This window comes from Rhipicephalus microplus, chromosome X, assembly GCF_043290135.1.
Source record: "Rhipicephalus microplus isolate Deutch F79 chromosome X, USDA_Rmic, whole genome shotgun sequence".
Lineage (NCBI taxonomy): Eukaryota > Metazoa > Arthropoda > Arachnida > Ixodida > Ixodidae > Rhipicephalus > Rhipicephalus microplus.
In genome coordinates this window covers 163,561,728-163,584,149 of record NC_134710.1, presented here as the reverse complement: position 1 = coordinate 163,584,149, position 22,422 = coordinate 163,561,728, and the positions used below count along the sequence as shown (strand labels likewise).

At 44.6% G+C, this 22,422-nt stretch overlaps 1 protein-coding gene across 2 annotated transcripts in view; it reads right to left on the bottom strand.

Moving 5' to 3' along the window:
• Positions 1-22,422, bottom strand: part of c11.1 (maestro heat like repeat family protein c11.1) — a 235,084-nt gene that overhangs the window by 209,777 nt on the left and 2,885 nt on the right. For both annotated transcript variants that reach the window (XM_037428500.2, XM_075878112.1), the window contains exons 3-7: positions 22,037-22,182; positions 21,578-21,709; positions 18,144-18,300; positions 16,207-16,305; positions 5,575-5,726 (exon numbers count right to left, since the gene is read on the bottom strand). In XM_037428500.2, coding sequence (XP_037284397.2) covers positions 5,575-5,726; positions 16,207-16,305; positions 18,144-18,300; positions 21,578-21,709; positions 22,037-22,182 — 686 coding nt within the window. The remainder of the gene's footprint in view (positions 1-5,574; positions 5,727-16,206; positions 16,306-18,143; positions 18,301-21,577; positions 21,710-22,036; positions 22,183-22,422) is intronic.

The window sequence follows — 22,422 nt, the reverse complement described above, 5'->3', positions numbered from 1 at the left end:
GAAGGGTGTAAGACAGGGGGACACAATCTCCCCAATGCTATTTACCGCGTGCTTACAGGAGGTTTTCAGAAGCCTAGAATGGGAACAGTTAGGGATAAGAGTTAATGGAGAATACCTTAGTAACCTGCGCTTCGCCGATGACATTGCATTGCTGAGTAACTCAGGGGACGAATTGCAACTCATGATTACGGAGTTAGACAAGGAGAGCAGAAAGGTGGGTCTTAAAATTAATCTGCAGAAAACGAAAGTAATGTACAACAACCTCGGAAAGGAGCAGCGCTTCGAGATAGGTAATAGTGCACTTGAAGTTGTAAAAGACTATGTCTACTTAGGGCAGGTAATAACCGCAGAGCCTAACCACGAGATTGAAGTAACTAGAAGAATAAGAATGGGGTGGAGTACATTCGGCAAGCACTCTCAAATTTTGACAGGTAGATTGCCACTATCCCTCAAGAGGAAGGTATATAACAGCTGTATCTTGCCGGTACTTAGCTACGCAGCAGAAACCTGAAGACTTAAAGAGGGTTCAGCTTAAATTGAGGACGACGCAGCGAGCAATGGAAAGAAAAATGGTAGGTGTAACCTCAAGAGACAAGAAGAGAGCAGAGTGGATTAGGGAACAAATGGGGGTTAAGGATATCATAGTTGAAATCAAGAAGAGAAAATGGACATGGGCCGGACATGTAGCGCGTAGACAGGACAACCGCTGGTCATTAAGGGTAACTCACTGGATTCCCTCCCAGAGAAGGCAAGCAAGTTAGGGGGAGATAGAAGGTTAGGTGGGCAGATGAGATTAAGAAGTTTGCGGGTATAAATTGGCAGGAGCAAGCACAGGACCGGGTTAACTGGCGGAACATGGGAGAGGCCTATGTCCTGCAGTGGACGTAGTCAGGCTGATGATGATGATGAATTAACTCGATAAATACGGTTGCATAGGCACGACGTGCACGACTTCGGGTAAATGCTTTTGGCGCTTAGAACTACAATCAGTGTCGGGAACAACTTCGTAGTTCACGTCGTTCAAGCGTCGCGTGACGCTGTATGGGCCAAAGTACCGTCTTAGCAGTTTTTCAGACAGACAACGTCGACGTATCGAAATCCAGACCCAGACCTTGTCGCGTGGTGTGTAGCTAATGAACTTGTGTCGGGGGTCGTACCGTTGTGCATCTTAATGCTGCTGCTGACACACGCGAGGTATCTGGTTTCCTCGGCGCGCTGAGTGAATTCTTCGGCATCTACATAGATGTCGTCACACCCACACGGCAACATGGTGACCAACGTTGTCGTGACTTCGCAACTATAGATAAGACTGAACAGTGTCATTCCAGTGGTTTTTTGTCAAGCAGTATTATAGGCAAAGGTCACGTACGGCAATATCTGATCCCAGTTTTTATTTTCAGTGTCAACGTACATGCTGATCATGTCTGTGAGGGTCCTATTGAGGTGCTCCGTCAGTCCGTTTGTCTACGGATGGTATGCAGTTATTCTCTAGTGAGCTATACCACTGAGTCTAAGAACCAACTCCAAAAGCTCTTCGGTGAAGGCAGGTCCTCTGTCTGTGATCACTGCTGTCGGAGCGTCATGCTGAAGAACGATGTTTTTGATGAAGAACTGAGCGGCTTCTGTGCCACGCTGCATAGCTTTAGTCTCCGCATAACGGGAGATGTAATTGGTGGCTACAATAATCCATCTGTTCCCTGTTGTGGAAGTTGGAAAGGGACCCAGGGAATCCATTCCGATCTGGGTTAACGGCTTTGCTGGTGCTTCGACTAAATGTAAGACCGGCTGGCTTGCTGGAAGGCGCTTTGAGTCTTTGGCAGTCGGTGCAAGTTCGCACATGATGGTTAACAGCAGCAGGTAACTTTGGCCAGCAGTACTTGGATCGTAGTCGCCACAATGTTTGGGTGTAGCCTAGCTGACCAGAAGTTGCTTCATCGCGGCACGCTTTCATAATTTCTTTTTGAAGAGAGGAAGGCACGACGAGCAAGTGCGGGTTGCCGGTTGGTGAAAAGTTTTTCTTATAGAGAACATCGTTTCACAAGCAAAAAGATGGCAGTCTTCTAGCAAATAACCGTGGCACGTCTTTACGTCGTCCTTCTAAATATTCAATGAGTGGTAACAGCTCTGAGTCGCTGTACTGCTCTCGTGCAATAGTGGCCGCGTTGACAACTCCCAAGAATGCCACGTCGATGTTTTCGTCATCAGGAGCGACAGTCTCCACTGGCGACCATGAGAGACAGTCGGTGTCAGTGTGCCTCTTCCCAGATTTATAGATGATGATGTCGAACTCTTGAAGCCTTAGGCTCCAGCGCACCAAACGACCAGATGGATTTTTAAGATTGGTGAGCCAGCACAAACAGTGATGGTCGTTAACAACCTTGAAGGAGCGGCCGTACAAATATGGACAAAATTTCATGGCCGCCCACACTAAGGCGAGACACTCCTTTTCAGTAGTCGAGTAGTTCTCTTCCGTGCGAGAGAGAGTTCTGCTGGCGTAGGCTATCACTCTTTCACAGCAGTCTTGCCACTGCACCAGAACGGCACCCAGACCTACATTGCTGGTGTCAGTGTGAAGAGCTGCAGGGGCTTCTTGGTCGAAGTGCGCAAGGACTGGAGGTGTTTACAGGCGTTTTCGTAGTTCATTGAATGCCATTGGCTTCTGTTCACCCCAAAAGAAGGGGAAGTCCTCACATGTGAGTCGTGTCAATGGCGCCACAACAGACGGAAAGTCCTCAATAAATCGCCGGTAATAGGCCCACAACCCTAAGAAGCGTCTCACAGCTTTTTTGTTGCGTAGTGCAGGAAATTGCACTACGGCGTCTATTTTGGCCGGGTCAGGTTGAACCCCCTCTTGAATGACAACATGGCCTAGAAAGCCGAGTTCGTTGAAACCAAAATGACATCTTTCTGGTTTGAAAGTAAGGCCGGCCGAACGTATGGCTTGGGGGAGGGTGAATAAACGGCTGAGATGTTCCTTGAATGTTGCTGAGAATACAATAACATCGTCCAGATAGACCAAGCATGTTTGTCACTTCAGGCCTGATAGTACGGTGTCCATGAGACGCTGAAAAGTGGCTGGCGTGAGCAAAACCCAAAAGGAAGCACATTAAATTCTTAAAAGCCATCGAGCATTACAAAGGCCGATTTTTCACGATCTTTCTCGTCGACTTCTATCTGCCAGTAGCCACTTCGGATGTACATTGAAGAAAAATAGCATGCATAACAAAGCCGATCGAGTGAATTGTCTATGCGAGGCAGTGGATAGACGTCTTTCTTCGTGACTTGGTCCAACATGCGAAAATCAATACAGAAGCGCAAGCTGCAGTGTTTTTTCTTGACCAAAACCACGGGGGACACCCAAGGACTTTTCAAAGATTGCATGACGTTATCCACGAGCATCTTCTGTACTTGCTTCTGAATCTCCTTGCGTTCTTTTGGAGCCACATGGTGGGGGTTCTGCCGTATCGGTCGCGTGTTGTCTTCAGTAATGATGTGGTGCTTGGTCAATGGTGTTTGCTGGACCTTTGATGTAGGCGAAAAGCAGTCTTCGAATTAGTGTATAAGTTCAAGCAGGCACTTTCTATCAGAGGGCGGTAGCGTTAGGCAGATGTCCACCAACAAAAGCTGTCGAGGCAGGGACACTCACGTCGTCTGGTTGCAAAGCAAAACAAACCCCGGCTTGGTCTATATCGTCGTAGTAGGAAATTGCGGTACCCTTCTGGATTTGATGGCGCTCGTTGCTGAAGTTTGTCAGGAGCCCTTCTGCTTGTCCACCAGTAAGCGCCAGGACGCCCCTCGCGATGGAAATGTCTTGCGTGAGCAAATTGGCAACTATGTGCTCCGCTATCACATCTTTATAGCAAGGCCACCCACTGGACACCAACACAAAGCAGCAGGATCTCGGTGAAAGCATCACATCGTCGGCTATTCGCAAACAGCCGCGTGGTTCGCCGCTGCTGTTGTCGAAATACGGGTGTGCAAAACGTCACCATACGTTGAGGGATGTTGATAACAGTGCCATGATTTTGAAGAAAATCCATGCCCAAAATTAGCTCTTTACAACAGTCTGGCAACAGGATGAAAGTGGCCACGAAGCTAGAATCTCTAGGTCTTTTGAATAGAACGCGCAAGCGAGTTCTTCTTTTTCGTCCATTTCATAGTCCTTCATGGCACATGCACAACTGCCATTGTCTTTCTTGAGCAAGCACGTGACAATATTTTCTGGGTGACAAGCTATCTTTTTCTCGTTTTCCAGAAACCTGCAACGTAATGGCGACGAATGGCCCTTCGCGACTGCCATGGCGACAGCGAACCCTGTCGTCCTCGCTCAAATATCACGGGCATGTGGTTTGGCCTTAAAGTTTCGTATTGGCAGGTAGCGACCGTCGGTTGGCATGGGCAGTTTCGTGAACTTCGCTTGCTGTGCGCTTATCATCTGTGATGTCTCTACACTCGCGCCGTTCATGAATCCACTGTGGTGCACAGATAATTTAAGAAGACTGGCGACTTGCCGTGCACAGATGGAACGAAAAACGATACGGCGTGCAGCAGCGGGCAAAAGAAGGGGGGGGGGGGGGGGGGAGCAAGCAGAGATGGCGTCGAGGGGGATCAGCATATTAATAAAAAAAAACTGAAGAGAACCAACAAACAAGGAGGCACCATATGTGTCGGTTAGCGAGCGGGAGTGCAGCGGATGAGTATGGGGGTTGCGTTAATTGCCTGGGGGGAAAAATCCACATTTCGACAACTGAAGTTGGGGGTGCGTTTATTATGCGAGTGCGTTCATTACGCAAGTAAATACTGTATCTTCTCATCTATCTATTGAGCCTTATTTTTGGCGTCAGCATATTCATTTCTACAGATGGATGAACGGACAGATGCTTTGCCCCACTCATCATCATTCACTCCATGAGTACGCTGTAATTTTTTGCTTTTATAGTATGAAGCAAGGTAGCTGTGGAGTCCTTATAGATGTTTGTTAAGGTATTTAAATATGTTTCAAAGTCCTCTTTGGCGATGAAATGCTTCTAAGACTGATTTCCGTATACTGAGTTGAATGCTTTTTGTAATTTTTGCAAAAGCAATCCTGAATTGAAATGTTTTTACCTTGAAGTTGTTTTGTATTTTATAATTCAAGAACATTTCTACCTGTTTTCCTACATATATAGGGTAGGTACTCTTCATGGTCATTTTATAATAATTTTTAGGCTAAATTGGCTGTGGCCATTGCAGGGTTAATACATTCAAAACGTTTTTCAGTGCCTCTCCACATATCTACTGCTGGGCCAGTCGATATTGCAAAGCTTATGTGGGAAATAAGTAACAAAACAAGTACACAGACATGAAAGAATATGATGACAATGTCGTACTTTTTCTTTCTGTATGTGTGTATCCTTTAGTTGCACTGAAACCCGACATTGACCTATTACATGAAGCAAATATTAAATATACAAGAAAAACATGCCATAACGTGTAGATGACAAGGTAGACAATGCTGTAAATATGACATGTGCTAAGTTGTTATGAACACACTTAAAGGCAAAGTACAAGATATAAAAAATGATAGCAACACACCTTTGCTTCCCTCGCCTGCAGCCAATTGGCTAAGAGAAAGTCAAAGGCACTGATTATTTCAGTAGCAAAACTAGCCTTTTGCACAGATGGATCGGGTGCTTTTTCAATGTTGCTCAAATACTCCACAATTGCTTCAGAAAATCTGCCAAGTGCTGAAAAGGAAAAAATAAGGCAATACCACTATAATGTAAATAGCAGGGCATACATATTTATACTATACTTGTCACGTCCTCAGGTAACAAAGAAAAGCAAATTTTCTTCTCAATAGGACCTGGCAACATAAGACATGGAAGTGCTAAAAGAAGTACAAGATTTTGTATGGCTTTGTGCCAGTATCTCTGCACGTCTTCGCAGAAGTTCTTCAAACATAGCATACATAATAAATTAATAATAATTGAAGGAGTTTTACGTACCAGGCCACAATGTGACTATAAGGCACACCTTGATAGTAAAGACCAATTTCAACCACCTGGGGTTGTTCAACGCGAGCCCAAATCAAAGTGGTTCTCACATTTTGCCCCAATCGAAATGTGGCCACTGTGGCCGATAATCAAACCCACAAGTTAAGGAGTGTGAGGCCCTACCTGCTAAGCTACCATGTCGGGTAACCAGCATAACATTGAAGAGAAATACAACCACGCACGCAGTCAAGGTCATGGCTTGGAGCAATGGTTCTTAAGAGGTCTGTGGACCTATTGGGGTCAGCGACAGCACTTCCGGGGTCTGCGAAGCCTTTGCATGCACGAGCAAGCTCATCACAAATTACACCCACAAACCAAGTGGAGAAGGCAAAGGCAAAGTAGAGGACCTATTTTTTATATGCATGCCAATAAATCAGCATCTATTTCACTTTGCATATGCTTCCATTTCTGTCACAACAAGATGAAAAAAAAAAATGAGCTATACAAGGTTTCAGAAGCAATAAAATTTGGTGCAGTGATGAATGCATGCAGAATACACTGCACACCACTTATTCCAGCAGCACGTGAACTTTGCAAAAACACCCTTCTCCTGACTTAAGGGATCAACACATTATCAAAGTTTCCAGCAACAGCACCCCCACTGCAATACATTTCAGGCTGAACAAAGTTACCAAGTCAATGAAGCAAGTGGCATGACAATGTTCACGTACTCAAGGTGATGGCAGGCCTAACCTGCTCCTCTCAGAACGGTAGTGCACAACAATTTAAAAAACATTGAACAACCACAAATCGTGTCACTTTGAAAATGCTTGATTTGTCAATGTCAATTGATAAAAAAGAAAAATGATCTTTGCAGCATCCAGATAGAAAAGTGCACAATGCAGTCATGCCATCGTGCATGCAATGCAGTAGTGGCCAGTCGTAGGCTTGACTCCTATCACAGCTTTTATTCATGCTTGTTTTGACAGAGGTATTTACAGGGCCTTATTTTTTTTCCAATACAGATTTTTCATTAAAAAATTCTAATAGTTAGGCACTTGCCGTCTTCGTAGACAATTTATAGGCCGAGGCGGAAAAATTTTGCCACTATTTAGATCACTCAGAAATTATTAATTAACAATAATATTTCAATTAACTTTTTTATTGTGGGCATTTAGTATACCCATCTTCTTCCCTTGTACATTATCATCATTATCATGTGTTGCTCATGCATCCTCATCGTTGTCGCGTAGAATCATCATCTTGGTTCATTCATCGTAGCTGTTGGCTGCCGGTTCCTCGGGCCAAATAAAGGTCATCCAAACCAAGACTTCATACGTGGTGGAGTGTGCTGTTAGGTCCCCCACCGTCCTTTCGACCACTCTACCCCCTGGAGCTACGAGCAGGTCCCCGCTTGGGCCAGGTGCCCAGAAATATGTTGCACCAAGATGAGGTCGGTGCTGCAGCCGTTCCCACTCCACCACCGCGTGCCGCGCTTTCTCACGTCATCAACAGCCTCCAGCATGAGCCCCATCCCTTCGCTGGTATGCGCGAGGAAGATGTGGAGGAATGGCTGGACGATTTCGAACGTGTCGGCACTGCTAACCAGTGGGATAACCCCTACAAACTCACTCACGTCTCATTCTACTTCACGGGTGTCAACCACTTCATCAACATCCCCAACTAGTCAGCCTTCAAAGATCAGCTTCGCCATGTCTTTGGCACACCTGGGCTGTTCAATCAGCTCTCGCAACTCGGAAACAGCACATCGGGGAGTCGTATACATCCTACATCGAGGATGTTCTTTCACTTTGCCGCCGGGTTGACACACCAATGACAGAGTCAGACAAGGTACGCCAGCTTCTTAAGGGGATTGCACCCGACGCATTAATGCCCTTGCAATCCAGAATCCGGCTACCGTTGCTGACGTTGCGACAACCTGTTAGCGCCTCGAAGAACTTGAGTCTATGCGCTTACAACCGGACAGTGACGTGGCCCGTAATATGGTGGATCCAAACCTACGAGACACGATAAGGGTAATTACACATGAAGAATTAGAATCAATGGGATTCACACTACCTTCAGTGTGTCCCATTCAGTCTTCTTCAACGTCATTACGGGATGTCATCAGGGAGGAGCTCACGTCCATGACCCACATGGCCCACCTGCAGCCCACAGTCGCTCGTACTCTCCTATCGTTCCCACATGCCACCGCCGCGCCATCAGGTACCATCAGCTCGACGTCCCCGCCACGAACGTACGCGCCGGTTGCTGCCGCACCTCCCACAAGCTTTCCCACCAGCTTTCCATCACCACCGCCTGAGCCGTCATCTGTCCCTCTCACTGCTCTCTCTCCCGGTGCAGTTAGCGCAAGATACCACCCTCCTTATCGATCGACTCGCCCTACGTGCTGTTATTGCAGCTATCGTGGTCACATTTTACGCTTTTGCCGCAAGTGCCAGCAAGACGAGCATTGAGGGTACGAAATACGCAAACGGGACTATACCGCAGAAGCCTTGTACCAGGGACGCCGTTATTCGTCACCGCCGCGTCGGTCTCTATCTCCGCCTGCATCGGGTGAACTGCGCAGTAGTCATTGATCAAACCGATGCCGTTCACCGTCGCTCTTCTCCTCTTCAGCCTGCTTCCCTCGCTTTTGATCGGTGTCCGGAAAACTAAGCGATGCAGTTTTTAGAGGACAAACTGCATTCCAACACAGGACCCCAATTCCTCCAGCGCGCTCTTACAATATGATTGCAGTCACAGTTGAGGGAGTAGACGTTGATGCTTTGGTGGACACTGGGGCTGCGTTTTCTGTTATTCATGCTGATTTGTGTGCCCGTCTTCGAAATGTCACGACGTCTTATGATGGACCAACACTGGTTACAGCCCAGGGAACAATGATTTGCCCTTCCGCTCTCTGTACTGCCCATGTGCTAATCGACGAAATTCTTCATCATGTAGAATTCGCTGTGCTATCCCCGTGATCCCACGAACTGATTTTAGTCTGGGACTTTCTTTCCTCTGCTTCCGCGGCTATTTGTTGTGCACAACGTGTTGTCCATCTTACTGATACAGACCACTTGCTCAACGACGAAACCTACAGGCCACTTCGACTGATCGCTGCTGCAGACATCAAGTTACCACCACGAACATCAATTAGTCACAGTTTTGTCCCACGACGTCGACTCTGGTGAAATTTCGGTCACTCCGTCACCCCGTTGCCTTAATAATGGCATAACTCTCGCTTCAACAATGAATCAACTGTCCTCGCTGCTACCAACACCACACCAGATAAACTTTTACTGCCACGAGGCACTACTATCACCTGCATTACAGATCTGGAGCCTGTGTGCATTGTGCCTCTTACCCCTGTCTCCTCCAAAGGCGATCCTGCAGATCATGCTGCTTTTTCGGCCTTTACAGCAACCATCAACAAAGACTTGACAGACTCCCAGAAGCAGCAGCTGCTTGATTTGTTGGAAAAGCATGCAAATTCTTTTGACGTTCATTCAACCACCCTCGGCCAGACAACTGCTACAGCACATCGTATTCAGACCGACGGAACATCCATTGTGCACCGCCGGTCGTACCGCGTCTCTCTAGCCGAACGAAAAATCGTTGAGGAAAATGTAGACGATATGCTGCAACGGGAGATAATCCGACCCTCAACCAGTAGTCCTTGGTCATCTCTCATTGTTCTTGTGCGTAAAAAAAGATGGTTCCGTAAAATTTTGCGTCGATTACCGCGCACTCAATAAGATCACTAGGAAGGACATATGCCCCATGCCACGCATCAATGACACCCTCGATTCCTTACAGGGTGCTGAATACTTTTCGAGCCTCGACTTGCATTCCGGTTAGTGGCAAATCCCCATGCACGAAGATGATAAAGATAAAACTGCGTTTGCAACAACGGATGGCCTATACGAATTCAATGTTATGCCGTTCGGTATATGCAATGTGCCTGCAACTTTTGAGCGCATGATTCACACCGTGCTGCGTGGCCTGAAAAGAAAGACTTGCCTATGTTACCTCGATGACATTGCTGTCTTTTCCTCAATGTTTCCTCACCATCTGCAACGCTTGGATGAGGTCCTGACTTGTCTTGCGGGTGCTGGTCTTCAAATTAACACCAAGAAGTGCCATTTCGCCAGTAGATCTATCAAGGTCCTCGGTCATGTTGTGAGCAAGGACGGAATTCGTCCAGACCCTGATAAAAGTGCTGCAGTGCTTCGCTTCCCTCGCCCTGACAAACAAAAAGATTTGTGAAGTTTCCTTGGTCTCGCCTCTTACTTTCGGCGATTCATACAAAACTTTGCCTCGATAGCCACACCATTCCATAGGCTACTTGCTTCCGGTACGCCTTTTCAGTGGTCTCAGGAATGTGAATCGGCTTTCGACAGATTGACAGGTGCCCTAACGACCGACCCTGTACTTTCTCATTTTCACGATGATACATCAACCTTCCTGCACACAGACGCTAGTGGCCGCGGTTTAGGAGCCGTGCTCCTGCAACGCGACAACTCTTCGCGAGAGCGAGTCGTTGCATACGCCAGCCGCGTCCTCTCTACAGCCGAGAGGAACAACACGATCACCGAGCAGGAATGTCTTGCCATCGTTTGGTCAGTGCAAAAATTTCGTCCATATCAGCATGGCCGCCATTTCACCATAGTGACCGACCACCACGCTTTATATTGGCTTTCGACAATCAAGAACTTGTCGGGACACCTCGGCCGCTGGATTCCACGCCTCCAAGAATATGATTTCGACATCGTATACAAGTGTGGCAGGAAGCATGGTGAGCCGACGCTCTTTCTCGCTGCCCACTATCAGCAGCTCCACTTGGGGTTTCCGCAATCACTTTGCACAACACACCCTTGGAGTCCATGTCTACGGCAGTTTCCTCTCTCACCTCTATAGACCGGCTGCCTTCGGACGACCCCCACGATTTTCCTTCTCGACAGCTGGCTGACCCATACTGGCGACGTATTATAGGCTACCTCACTGGCAGTTCCCGTCCACCTAATGCAAGGCTCTGTCACCAACTCTCGCAACTTAAGCTGGACAACTCGGTGCTGTACCGCAAAACTTGTCATCCTGACGGTCAGCGCTGGGTTCCCGTTCTACCCAATCGCTTCGGTCCTCAGTCCTCAGAGCGCTTCATAAACATCCGACTGCTGGTCACCTTGGTTACCATAAAACCTATGATCGCCTTCGAAGTCGGTTTTATTGGCCAGGCATTACCACTAGTGTAGCTCGGTACGTCCGGTCCTGCACTACCTGCCAATGTAGACAACTACCAACATCTGCTCCAGCCAGTACATTACAGCCTCTTCCGTGCCCAGCAACACCATTCGAAGTTGTAGGCGTCGACCTTTATGGCCCCCTTCCAGTCAGTGCTGCTGGAAACCGGTGAATAGTAACAGCCGTTGACCATTTGAAGTGCTACGCCGAGACGGCATCCGTCACTACTGGTTCAGCTTCTGAAATTGCCGATTTCATCCTCCTAGCCATTATACTGCGCTATGGTGCTCCACGTGTATTGCTCAGTGATCGTGGAAGGGGCTTCCTTCCACAACTAGTGAACGAACTTCTTCACGCCTCCGGCACAAGTCACAAGACTGCCTCTAGTTATAATCCCCAGACTAACGGCCTCACTGAGCGATTCCACCCCACTCTTGCTGACATGATCGCCGCCTATATTCAACCAGACCACAAGAACTGGGACGTAGTTCTACCATTCGTCACTTTCGCCTACAATACGGCCATTCAGCGGACAACCGGCTACCCACCATTTTACCTAGTTTATTGACGCTCCCCTACTTCTTTCCTTGATGTCTCTTTCTTTACCTGCCAAGCAGATTAATCTCCATCCTCTTCAAAGGAATACGTTTTACGACTCGCACAGTGTGGCCAACGTGCTCGTATAAACGCTGAAGCCCGACAGCAAGACAGAAAGCTAGTTTACGATGAATCGCATCGTGCTGTATCCTTTCAACCTGGAGATGAAGTGCTTCTTTCGACGCCTATTCGCACACCTGGTTTGTGTGAAAAATTTTAGCCACGGTTTATCGGGCCGTACGCAGTTCTTGAATAGACTTCACCAGAGAATTATTGCGTGACGCCACTTGTAGCCCCAGCAGATCGCCATTATCGAACTACAGAGGTCGTCCATGTTTCCTGTATGAAGCCCTTCATGTGACCTTCTTTGTCCCCTTGACTTGCCGCGGCCAGGCTGGCCGCTTTCACGTGGGGGGAATTGGTGTGGGCATTTAGCATACCCATCTTCTTCGCTTGTACATTATCATCATTACCATGTGTTGCTCATGCATTCTCATCGTTGTTGCGTAGCATCATCATCTTGGTTCATTCATAGTAGCTGTCAGCTGCCGGTTCCTCCAGCCTAATAAAGGTCATCCATACCAAGACTTCTTATTATTATCAATTTTGGGGTAGTTGTTTAAATAGCAAAGTTGTTCTTAGTCACAAGTTATGGCGAGCCCGGTTTTTATATTGAAACTATCACGTGTAGTTTCAGGGATCCATCGTAGCATTTCTAATGTCACAGAAACCGAAACTGAACACACCAGGTGCACCGCTAAGACTGTCCCTGTGCTGTCTCATGAGCGAATTTCCCTTTACGTAATTCGAATGATGACGCGTTGCTCGAGAACCTCGCCGTGCAAGAAACATGTCATCCTAGCAGTGCATGCCGACCAATGGTCTTTCACACATGATGTGTGGTGGTTATCTGATTATTTGTAATTTTGAAGGTGCAAGACTCGAATAGTAAAGCCCTTTAATGTTTCATACTCACGATGGTCAGTGTCCAATCTCCTAGCACAGAGCCAACTGTGGTGTCTGCCCCTCATACGTGAGGATAAATGAGCATTACGAGTGCTTGAACGCGGATGGCGCACGATGTGCAAAGTGTGAGAATATGAACGCATGCGAAACGAAGGCACATTAGTCTTGCATCTGGCAGTGATTACATAAAGGGAAGTTTGTGTGCGATGCAGCTCGGGGATCTCCCTTTTGGCGCACCCTGTGCGCTCAGTTTCGGTTTCTTCCGCGCCACATTCTGAAAATTTGACGATGGATCCTTGAAACAATGCGCAATATTTTAGATTTTTAGGAACTGGGCTAGCCATATTTTCGTGACGTAAAATAACTTTGTCCTATAAACAACCACCCTAAAACTAATAATAATCAAGTTAGCTGAAATATCTATTTAATCATTTCTCAGAGATCCCATTAATGGCAAAATTTTTGTCTCAGCCTAAAAATTGCCTGTGAAGACGGAGAGTGCCCAACTATTATAGTTTTTTAAGAAAAAATCTGTATTGCTTAAAAAAACACCTTGTACAGTAAGTGTTGCCCCTTGGGTCAGTTCATTCTATTCCCTGCATTTTTGTAGTACATAAACACAAACTACAGCTAACTGAAATGGTGGCATGCTTGAACAAGTTTGTCACCACCAATTGTCCTGCCATTGTTCCAACTATCAGTTTTGTCCTTGTGCAAGTGTTCATATGCTCTAGTGCATGAAAACTGCCCCGCTTCAGTTATCAAATCCGATAAGTGGCAGACAAGGAAGTACTGTGCAATGTACATGATTCTATGATCACTAATAACTACTTTATGACCTTACTTATATTTCAACGGTTTCAGTATTTTTGCAATCCACAATGGGTTAGTAGCATATGCAACGTCCTGCCATCTTGCATAGAGACCAATGCATTGGATATAGAGGCCTTTCTCGGATAATTAAAACAATCCATTGTTATGAGTTTTGCTTGTATTTGTACCGTCTGGTACAAATATCTGGGGTTTAACGTCCCAAAACCACAATTATGAAAGACGCCATAGTAGAGGGCTCCGGAAATTTTGACTTTCTGGTGTTCTTTAACACACACTGCCATTGCACAGCACACGGGCCTCTAGCGTTTCGCCTCCATCGAAATGCGGCCGCCACGGCCAAGATCGAACCCGCGACCTTCGCGTCAGTAGCCGAGCATCTTAACCGCTACACCACCGCAGCAGATATAATGTCTGGAAAGTTTGTCACAGTAGACTCTCAGTAAACAAAAAACAGTTAAATTAGCCAGCTCCTTGAATGGAACAGTTGCCTATAATATCATTGGTTTCGTACCTGCATTTGCACCCATGCTTATCTCTCAGTAAATGAAACTACTGTTAAACGAAAAATTTTTATGGCCTCTTCAGGTTCAGTTTCTATTGAGAGTCTACCGTACTTGAAAACCCCCCCTGAATATGTCATAAACTTTGAAGAGGTATTTGCTGTAAAAAGCAGCAGAACAGTGGCTTTTAAGGAGAGATGTGGGTCGAAAAACGCGAGTTTTTTTCAAAATTACCGATATTTAATTTTTGCCTATTTTGATAAAATTAGTACCTCTACTGTTATGAAAAAAAAATACAGGTCGAGACTTAACTGGAAATGCTTTAAAATAGCATCTGAAGAGCACAAGGTGCCTGTTAAAAGGTTTAAAGTGTGCAGTCTTCGAGCACCTTGCCGCCGATAATGCGCCGCCGCTCGTCATAGTTGAGCACCTTAGCTGAAGAGTCGAGCCTAACTCTTCACGCAACAGCAGTTTCCCTCGCTGATGTGGCACAAGAAGTAATAAAAAGAAGGACGCTTCTGCGCATTTTTCGAGCGCCGCGACTGGCTTATCACGTGGTACGAATCGGGGACCGCCATTGGCCGCTGCGCACCTGTATGTGCTGTGAAGCCTATTTGCAGGGTCCATGTCCATGTCCATGTCTCGTGTAATTATCTCCGTTATGAAGGAAAAAAGCATTGCTCGCAAGTGAAGCGGCTTTCACTTGCGACCAATGCATCAAAATATAACCATCTTGCGATCAATGCCAAACTTGCGATCAATGCATCAAAAGTCATTCACGCCCGTCAGCCGGAAAGTTCGTGATGTGGCAATGGATGACGTCGGCACCAATCTTGCGAGGTTGAAAGAGCTCGCAGTGATAGAACTTAGCAGGGACGACATTGCCATTATGTACGACAGTATGTGGCACAAACATGGCCGCAAAATGGCATGACACTGGACTTAGTTAGAATTCTGCAGTCTTGTCGAACTTCTTCCTAGCTTGCAGTTGGCACAAGGCTCTGCCAGATGGAGCGGAAGATGGAGCGATTGACGAAAGCTTGCCTATGGGCAAGCTTTCGACAAGTTCAGTGCCGCTGAGCTAGTCGATTGGTCCTTTGTCCTAAGAAACGGCGCCTTGGCCCTGTAGTGATGCAGTTTCGACCATGTAGTCTACATTTTTATTTTTCTGTGCTGCCCTCTACTGTTTTGTAGAGCCCGAGACTACTGCAAGAAGCGGTGTTACCAGAACGAAAGCCTTGGAGGAAAAAAATGTGTCTTACTACTTTACTGCTAGGCAAGGGGTACTCCTCGAACTGTGCTTTCTCCCCACGCTGCTATGACATGCTCATGCTGGAGATGCCTTACTCAGTCGTTGGCTGCGCAACGACGACGTATCGCTAACATTGTCTCCTGTTGCCGAAGTGAGCGGAGTAAAAATGATGGGCTATGCCTTTCCGCTCCCTATGATTTAATATGTGGGGTTTAACGTCCCAAAACCACTATATGATTATGAGAGACGCCATAGTGGAGGGCTCCGGAAATTTCGACCACCTGGGGTTCTTTAACGTGCACCCAAATCTGAGCACACGGGCCTACAACATTTCCGCCTCCATCGGAAATGCAGCCGCCGCAGCCGGGATTTGAACCCGCGACCTGCGGGTCAGCAGCCGAGTACCTTAGCCACTAGACCACCGCAGCGAGGCTTTCCGCTCCCTGTGGCACAGAAAGGTGGTGAGGCCATGCGAAAATTTAAAACCCGCTGAAACGAATGTTCTAAACCCCTTAACTTCTTTATTATAGCATGCATTCACAAAACATTTACGGCAGCATGTTCACATAGCAGAAGTGTGCATATTTCTTTTCATAACAATTTTTGGACCTCGGGGTTGTTTACTGCCCCTTTAAGCACCAGTAACCAAGAGCTATGCTTAATTAACTTGTGCCACATTGTTAAAATAAATCAGAGGTATGGTACCTAATATATCTACACGGTATAATACATGTCATTATAAAAATTACATCTATTTCAGAATGTCCATGCATTTCATTTCAAAATGCATAAAGCAAAGTTCATAAGTACAGGACATACAATGTCATTTGCTTACCAAATACCATAGCCCACTTGAGCTGTTCAGTGCGAGCTCCACTTAACATTGGTAACATGGTGCCAAGTAAAGCTTTTAAGAAGGGCATGATACCAAATGCTGAAAAGAAAAATCAAACCTTTAAGTGCCCTGTTATAAAAAAAAGTCCTTATCGGTTGTTACTAGACAAGACTGCTTTCAGGAAATACCCAATATGAAGAGATTTACATGCACAAGAACCTACAAGCAGAATACAATTAAAAGAAATGATTCAGAACTTAAAATTACACTAAAGCCCCACAATTAACATGGCTGCAGTTATGCCTTAGTTAACTAAGTGAGGTAACAATAACCAAGGCTTGTCAGTTATCTGGGATTATATATATTTACATAAAAGATCACTTCACAGTATCTTCCCATCTTTTTCGAACCTAAAATATAACTGAAGAAGAGCTGCCACTGGCACGTCATCCACATTTACCCACACATTAATTAACAGAGTTCTACTGAACACAGAAAAAATAACTAATTTATTTTGCCACAAGAAAAAATTTTCATTAGACTCTTATCAGCAACGTCACAGTAAGTTCTTCATTTTAGTTGCACTCTTTCCATCATGAACCTATACCAAAATGCCCAATTAGGAGTTATCTTATGCATCACAGTAGACTGATAGTAGTAGCAACTATCAAGCATCTTTTTCTGTTAATTTTTTACAGGAGTTTGCCTATTCGCACCTCCCTCTTCCAAAACTGATTTACTGCTTTTACTTTGCTCAAAATTAGGCTTGAGTGAATATTCGAACAGTTCAAATTTTTTAACAAGTATTCAAAATGAACAAATATATACACAAACTGCACGTAGCACTGTAAAAGTAGTTTCACTGCAGTGTAAGAGTGATATACAACGAATGCACCTAACCAAAAGAAATTCGCATTGCCGCAATGTCAAAGAACATATTACCCTCACATGAATTACCATTTTTCAAGTTGAAAACTTGTTGATTGATTGATTTGTGGGGTTTAACGTCCCAAAACCAACATATGATTATGAGAGAGGCCATAGTGGAGGGCTCCGGAAATTTCGACCACCTGGGGTTCTTTAACGTGCACCCAAATCTGAGTACACGGGCCTACAACATTTCCGTCTCCATCGGAAATGCAGCCGCCACAGCCGGGATTTGATCCCGCGACCTGCGGGTCAGCAGCCGAGTACCTTAGCCACTAGACCACCGTGGCGGGGCAAGTTGAAAACTTGTTATACCAGCTTATCTGCTCTAAATATAGTTAACAAAATGTAACATATCTTACAGGTTATCAGTTGCATTCTATTGAAATTCGAATCCTGCTACCATTCAAAGTTCCTTTCACTTCCTTTGAACAAAAATGAATGACGTTTTCACATGCTTGTTTGAAATAAAAAAATTATGCAGGTTAGTTGTGTCATGACCACTATATTCATTTTTATTTATAATAGGTGATATATTCTGTTCAAATTCAATTCGAAATTATTCAACCAGATCACTATTCACTTCAAACCTAAAATTTACTATTTGCACACGCCCACTTAAAAATGCTCTGAACAGGCAAATATGATTTAACATACGAGTAATCGGGTCTAATAAAGATGAGTAATACTAGCTAATAATTCTTGCATTATACAGTACAGACTTGAGACTTCAGAGATGACCATTTTTACCTAAACACCACGTCTACATACTTCGGAGTTACTGGCATTCAGTATTATAAGGCTACATTTTGTTTTCACTTTCTTCCATGTTCAATATTTCATATAGGCCTTTATAATAACTACAGGAATCCCCAGAAAATAAGTTAGTAAAAATTGTAGCCCACGTTCTCATAATATGACAGTTTAAGCTGCAACCAATATAACACGTGGGTAGCGCAATACATCATCATTCCTTTCAAAGCCAAAATGTCCCTGATAATGCCACTCACGATTGGCAAGGGCTAGTCCAGCAAGGGTCTCCAACACAAGAGGGTGTGGCAAGGAGCCTGGCTGAAATTTGGCTTGGATCAGCTCCATTGTCTCAAGGGGGTGCTGTCTGCCCAGGGCTATCACGATACGACAAAGGACGCTGTCTGTAGTCACCTCCTGCATAAAAGAGAACATAAAATAAGTAAAATGCCACCATAAATAAGCCAGTATCAGCTGACGTTGTTCAAAACAATGATGACAGACAGTAGAACACATTAAAGGATATTTATCAGATCGACATATGCATACCTGCCAACCTAGGGACCTTGATAAGGAGAGCCACAGAACAAGGGGTGGGGGACAAAAAAATTCCTTTTTTATTTCTTGCTTCTCATGGCCACAGTAAAGTCATAGCTCTAATTGATTACAGGAAAGCTTTGAAATGTCAGCGATCTACTGGTGCTCAATATGATACCCTGCATGTGTCTACACATTTATTTATTTATTTTATTTATTTAGAAAATACTGCAGGCTAAGAATAGCTCAGGCAGGAGTGAGGGTGGTACAGTATGAGGATATGACCAAAAAAAGGAACAATACAGGAGGCACAAACTAACAGGTAAACATACAACACATTATGGTACAAGATCTAAGTTACTTCAAAAAAATTTTCAGTACAACTTAACACGTTTCCAGATTCAAAAATGTGATGTGGTAGTTCGTTCCATTCTGTTAATGTGCGAGGAAAGAAAGAGTATTTGAAATTGTTAGTTCGAGCAAAGATAGGAGTGAATTTTTGTGAACGATATCGTCTAGTTGGATGCGAAGATAACGGAGAAAGAATATTTGATAGCTCAAGTACACTTCTTTTGCTGGATAGATAGAAAAGAAGTTTTAGTCTTGCAATTTTCCTGTGACATTCTAGAGTTTGAATTTTGTTATCATGCATTAGTTCAGTTGGGGAATCAGACCGGCGAAATCGGTTGAAAATAAAGCGGACGGCTAACCTTTGGATTTTCTCTAGATTGTTAATATCTGTTTTAGTATGCGTATCCCACACCTCACATGCATATTCCAAACCAGACCTGATTATTGTATTATAAGCTAGAAGTTTAGTACTGGGGGGAGAACATGCATAAAGTGCTAAAAAAAACATGAAAAGTGCCACTACTTTCTGCATTATACAGACACAAAGTAAAGCTTTATACTACATTTTAAGCAACCAAGTAGATGTTGCCTGCCAGTTCAGTGCAGGTTGATAATTATAAGATGCACTCCACAATGACTGCTTTTTTTAAACAGCAGGCACGCAAGTTTTCAAGTCTAGTGCTGAGAAAACTTAATGCTAACAGAAGTACTAGTATTCGCATCTCAAGCAGCTAGCATGTCTGGTTCACACGTTCTGGAGCTATGAATGGCATCTCATAGAGCCAAGTTAACATCATTGAGGATATACTCACACAGGGGGTGGTGTGTCAACAAGACAGTTTTTTCTTTATTTTTGACAGCTCTCTGAACTTGTGGTTTCTTTTTGAAAACGTGTATGCAACATCGTTTACATCGTTTTTGTACGTACTCGTTCCATTGCGCCCATGCTCTATACCTCCCATTTTGGTCCGAACATGTGTACGCACAAGCAGGCGAACCATGTGTAGCTGTGATGCCATGCAACTGTGTTGCCCACCGCCTGGTATATCATGCGCGCCCACAACACCATGGCCTGAAGCGTGTTTCACGTCTGACACAAATATACACTCGCAAAAAGTGAGCCGACCAACTAAACACGGATGCGGCATTTGCTCTACTTACAGTTAGAGTGAGGCTTACGATCAAGCAAAGCCTGCAAAGCATTACATGTTGACAAAACTAGTGAAATATAAATGTGCAGAAGGCAAAACTTTTTGACCAGCCATGCTGACGTCAAGAGATGATGTTAAATGCGGTATCCATCACATATTTGTGACTGCCACTATTGAATATTGCACTTTATTACCCAAAGCCATACCCTTTCTGATTGGTGACTGTTACTCAGTGGAGATACAAGTTAACGCACCACCAAGGCAAACAAAGAAATTTCTTCATGAATCAGATATGAATAGATAATGAGCTCTTTATGCTGTCTTATGAAGTGATGTAATGACTTCTTCCTTTCACTGGTTGAGTAAAAGCATCAGATAGAATGTGTTATGTCACCAGCTTGATACTAAAATGCCCCTCTGAATTTGGAAATAGCATCCCTCATTTACTTTATTATCCATTACTCAGCCACTCCTGTACCAAATATTGACATCTCTGATCTTCTCTAGTAGTAAAGGGACCTTGTGACACTTCACAAAGTAATCAAATGGCTTTATTAAAAGAGCTTACTGCCTCACGAATTGACTGCCACAAAAATTTAAGAGTCCATGTATGAGCGGAGTTGCAGGGATTTGTCACACGCTTCAACCGCTTTCTCTCCTTTTGTACTAGCAAGTGCACTGAAAGATATGCAGGGAGGGGGATGACACAGGGGCAAGCCGATATGTCCCTTGGTCAGTACACGTAATGACCTTGAGCACTTTTTCTTTTTTTTTTTCCTTCCAATACGTGGTTTACTTTCAGTGTGATCACTAAGGCAAACGTGGCCATGTGGTAGTATCCAGCAGTGGCCATGATAACTGTGCAGCTCACGATCCTCAAATCAGCCAATGCACGCGGACTCTATGCTTGTAACATGGCCATTTTGGGTGCATGGCATCATTTGTCGAGAAGAGAGAGCGATTTTTAGCTAACTCTAAAAATGAATAGTAAATTCCTGGTTGGGTGCAGTGCTATAATGTTTGGCTAGCAGGTTATCAGGAGCCTCAGCTACCGATCAGAAGCGTTTCCTGATTATGCTGAAAAAGTGTTGCAAGGCCCCTTCTATTATATCATGAGAACAGCCTTCCTTTCTGTTTATCTTTTTATGTTTCTCAGCAGTGCACTTCCACAGATGAAAGAATAGCACATTCCACATAGGGTCTGGTGCCATGTGGTCAGCGATGTTACAAGTACTAGTGTGTGTTGAGTTGGGCATTTGAGAATGAAATCTTGACATTTGCACAAAAATGTGGCTTCCTCAACAGGAAAGGTGCAAGGTCTACTGCGTAAAATTTTGACCAGTTTCATGCCAGTTTGGCAGACAATCTCCCCTGTGTGCTCAATGCATGGTGTTTATTAAAAATGTCCAAATTTGCTGAGGGCCCTGATCGAAGTTACAAGTTCCGCATGTTGGTGCATAATTGAGAAAGACTGTGCAGCAAGAATAAATTGACGAACAGAGTGAAACAAGGACACGCACTGAAATCAGTGCCCGCCCTTGCTGTTTGGCTCTGTTAAATATTTTTCTTCTAGTGCTACAGAATTTTTTAATCGTTGACTTCTAATAGTTAAACAACTAATGTAGATAAATGCTGAAAAAGACACTTCCACTCACCTTAGTACGTGTCATCTCCTCAATTGTAGTCTTACAAACATTGTTTAACAGTGCTTTGTCTAGTTTGTCAACAGAATCCTTGCACACTTCGTGCATCACAGTGAACAGCAAGTTTTTGTGAGAAGATGACAGCTGAAAAACGAATCAACATTTTATTACAATAGTACTTTGTAAGGCAATGTCTGGATAAAATCCATGATCAGTCAAACAAGGACTACTGTTGAAAAAGTTATTTTGTGCCTCTGTAATAAAATAAGAAAATGAGAGTCAGGACAAAAGCAATGTTTACAGCACATAAGCAAACTTGTAATGCAAGTTGCGAATCAATGCTTGTCCTGTCAAGTTTAATGCTCTGTACGGGTTAATAAAGATCTACACTCAATAATTATATGTCCACATTGCTGAGACATGTGCATAATTGCTTGAAGGCACAAGACGCTAAAAAAATGCAATATTTACTTTTGACTCCTTGGTCAAGTAGTCATGGCAACTACTCAATACAAGATTAGGCCAATGGTTGCCGATAACTTGCAGAGAGTGGCTAACTGCACGACAGACGCTGTCTTGTTTGTCTCCCAAGCTTTCCACAAGGGCCCCAACAATGCCTGTATGTAAGAAGCACTCGCTTAGACATTCAAAAAATGTAGTGGCACAAGGTAGCCTACAATATTATGGCTGCTAAAAGGATGCATGATTGATTTATTTGTGGAGTTTAACGTCCCAAAACCACCATTATTATGAGAGACGCCCTAATAGAGGGCTCCGGAAATTTCGACCACCTGGGGTTCTTTAACGTGCACCCAAATCTGAGCACATGGAAAAGGATGCATGGCCAGGTACCAGCA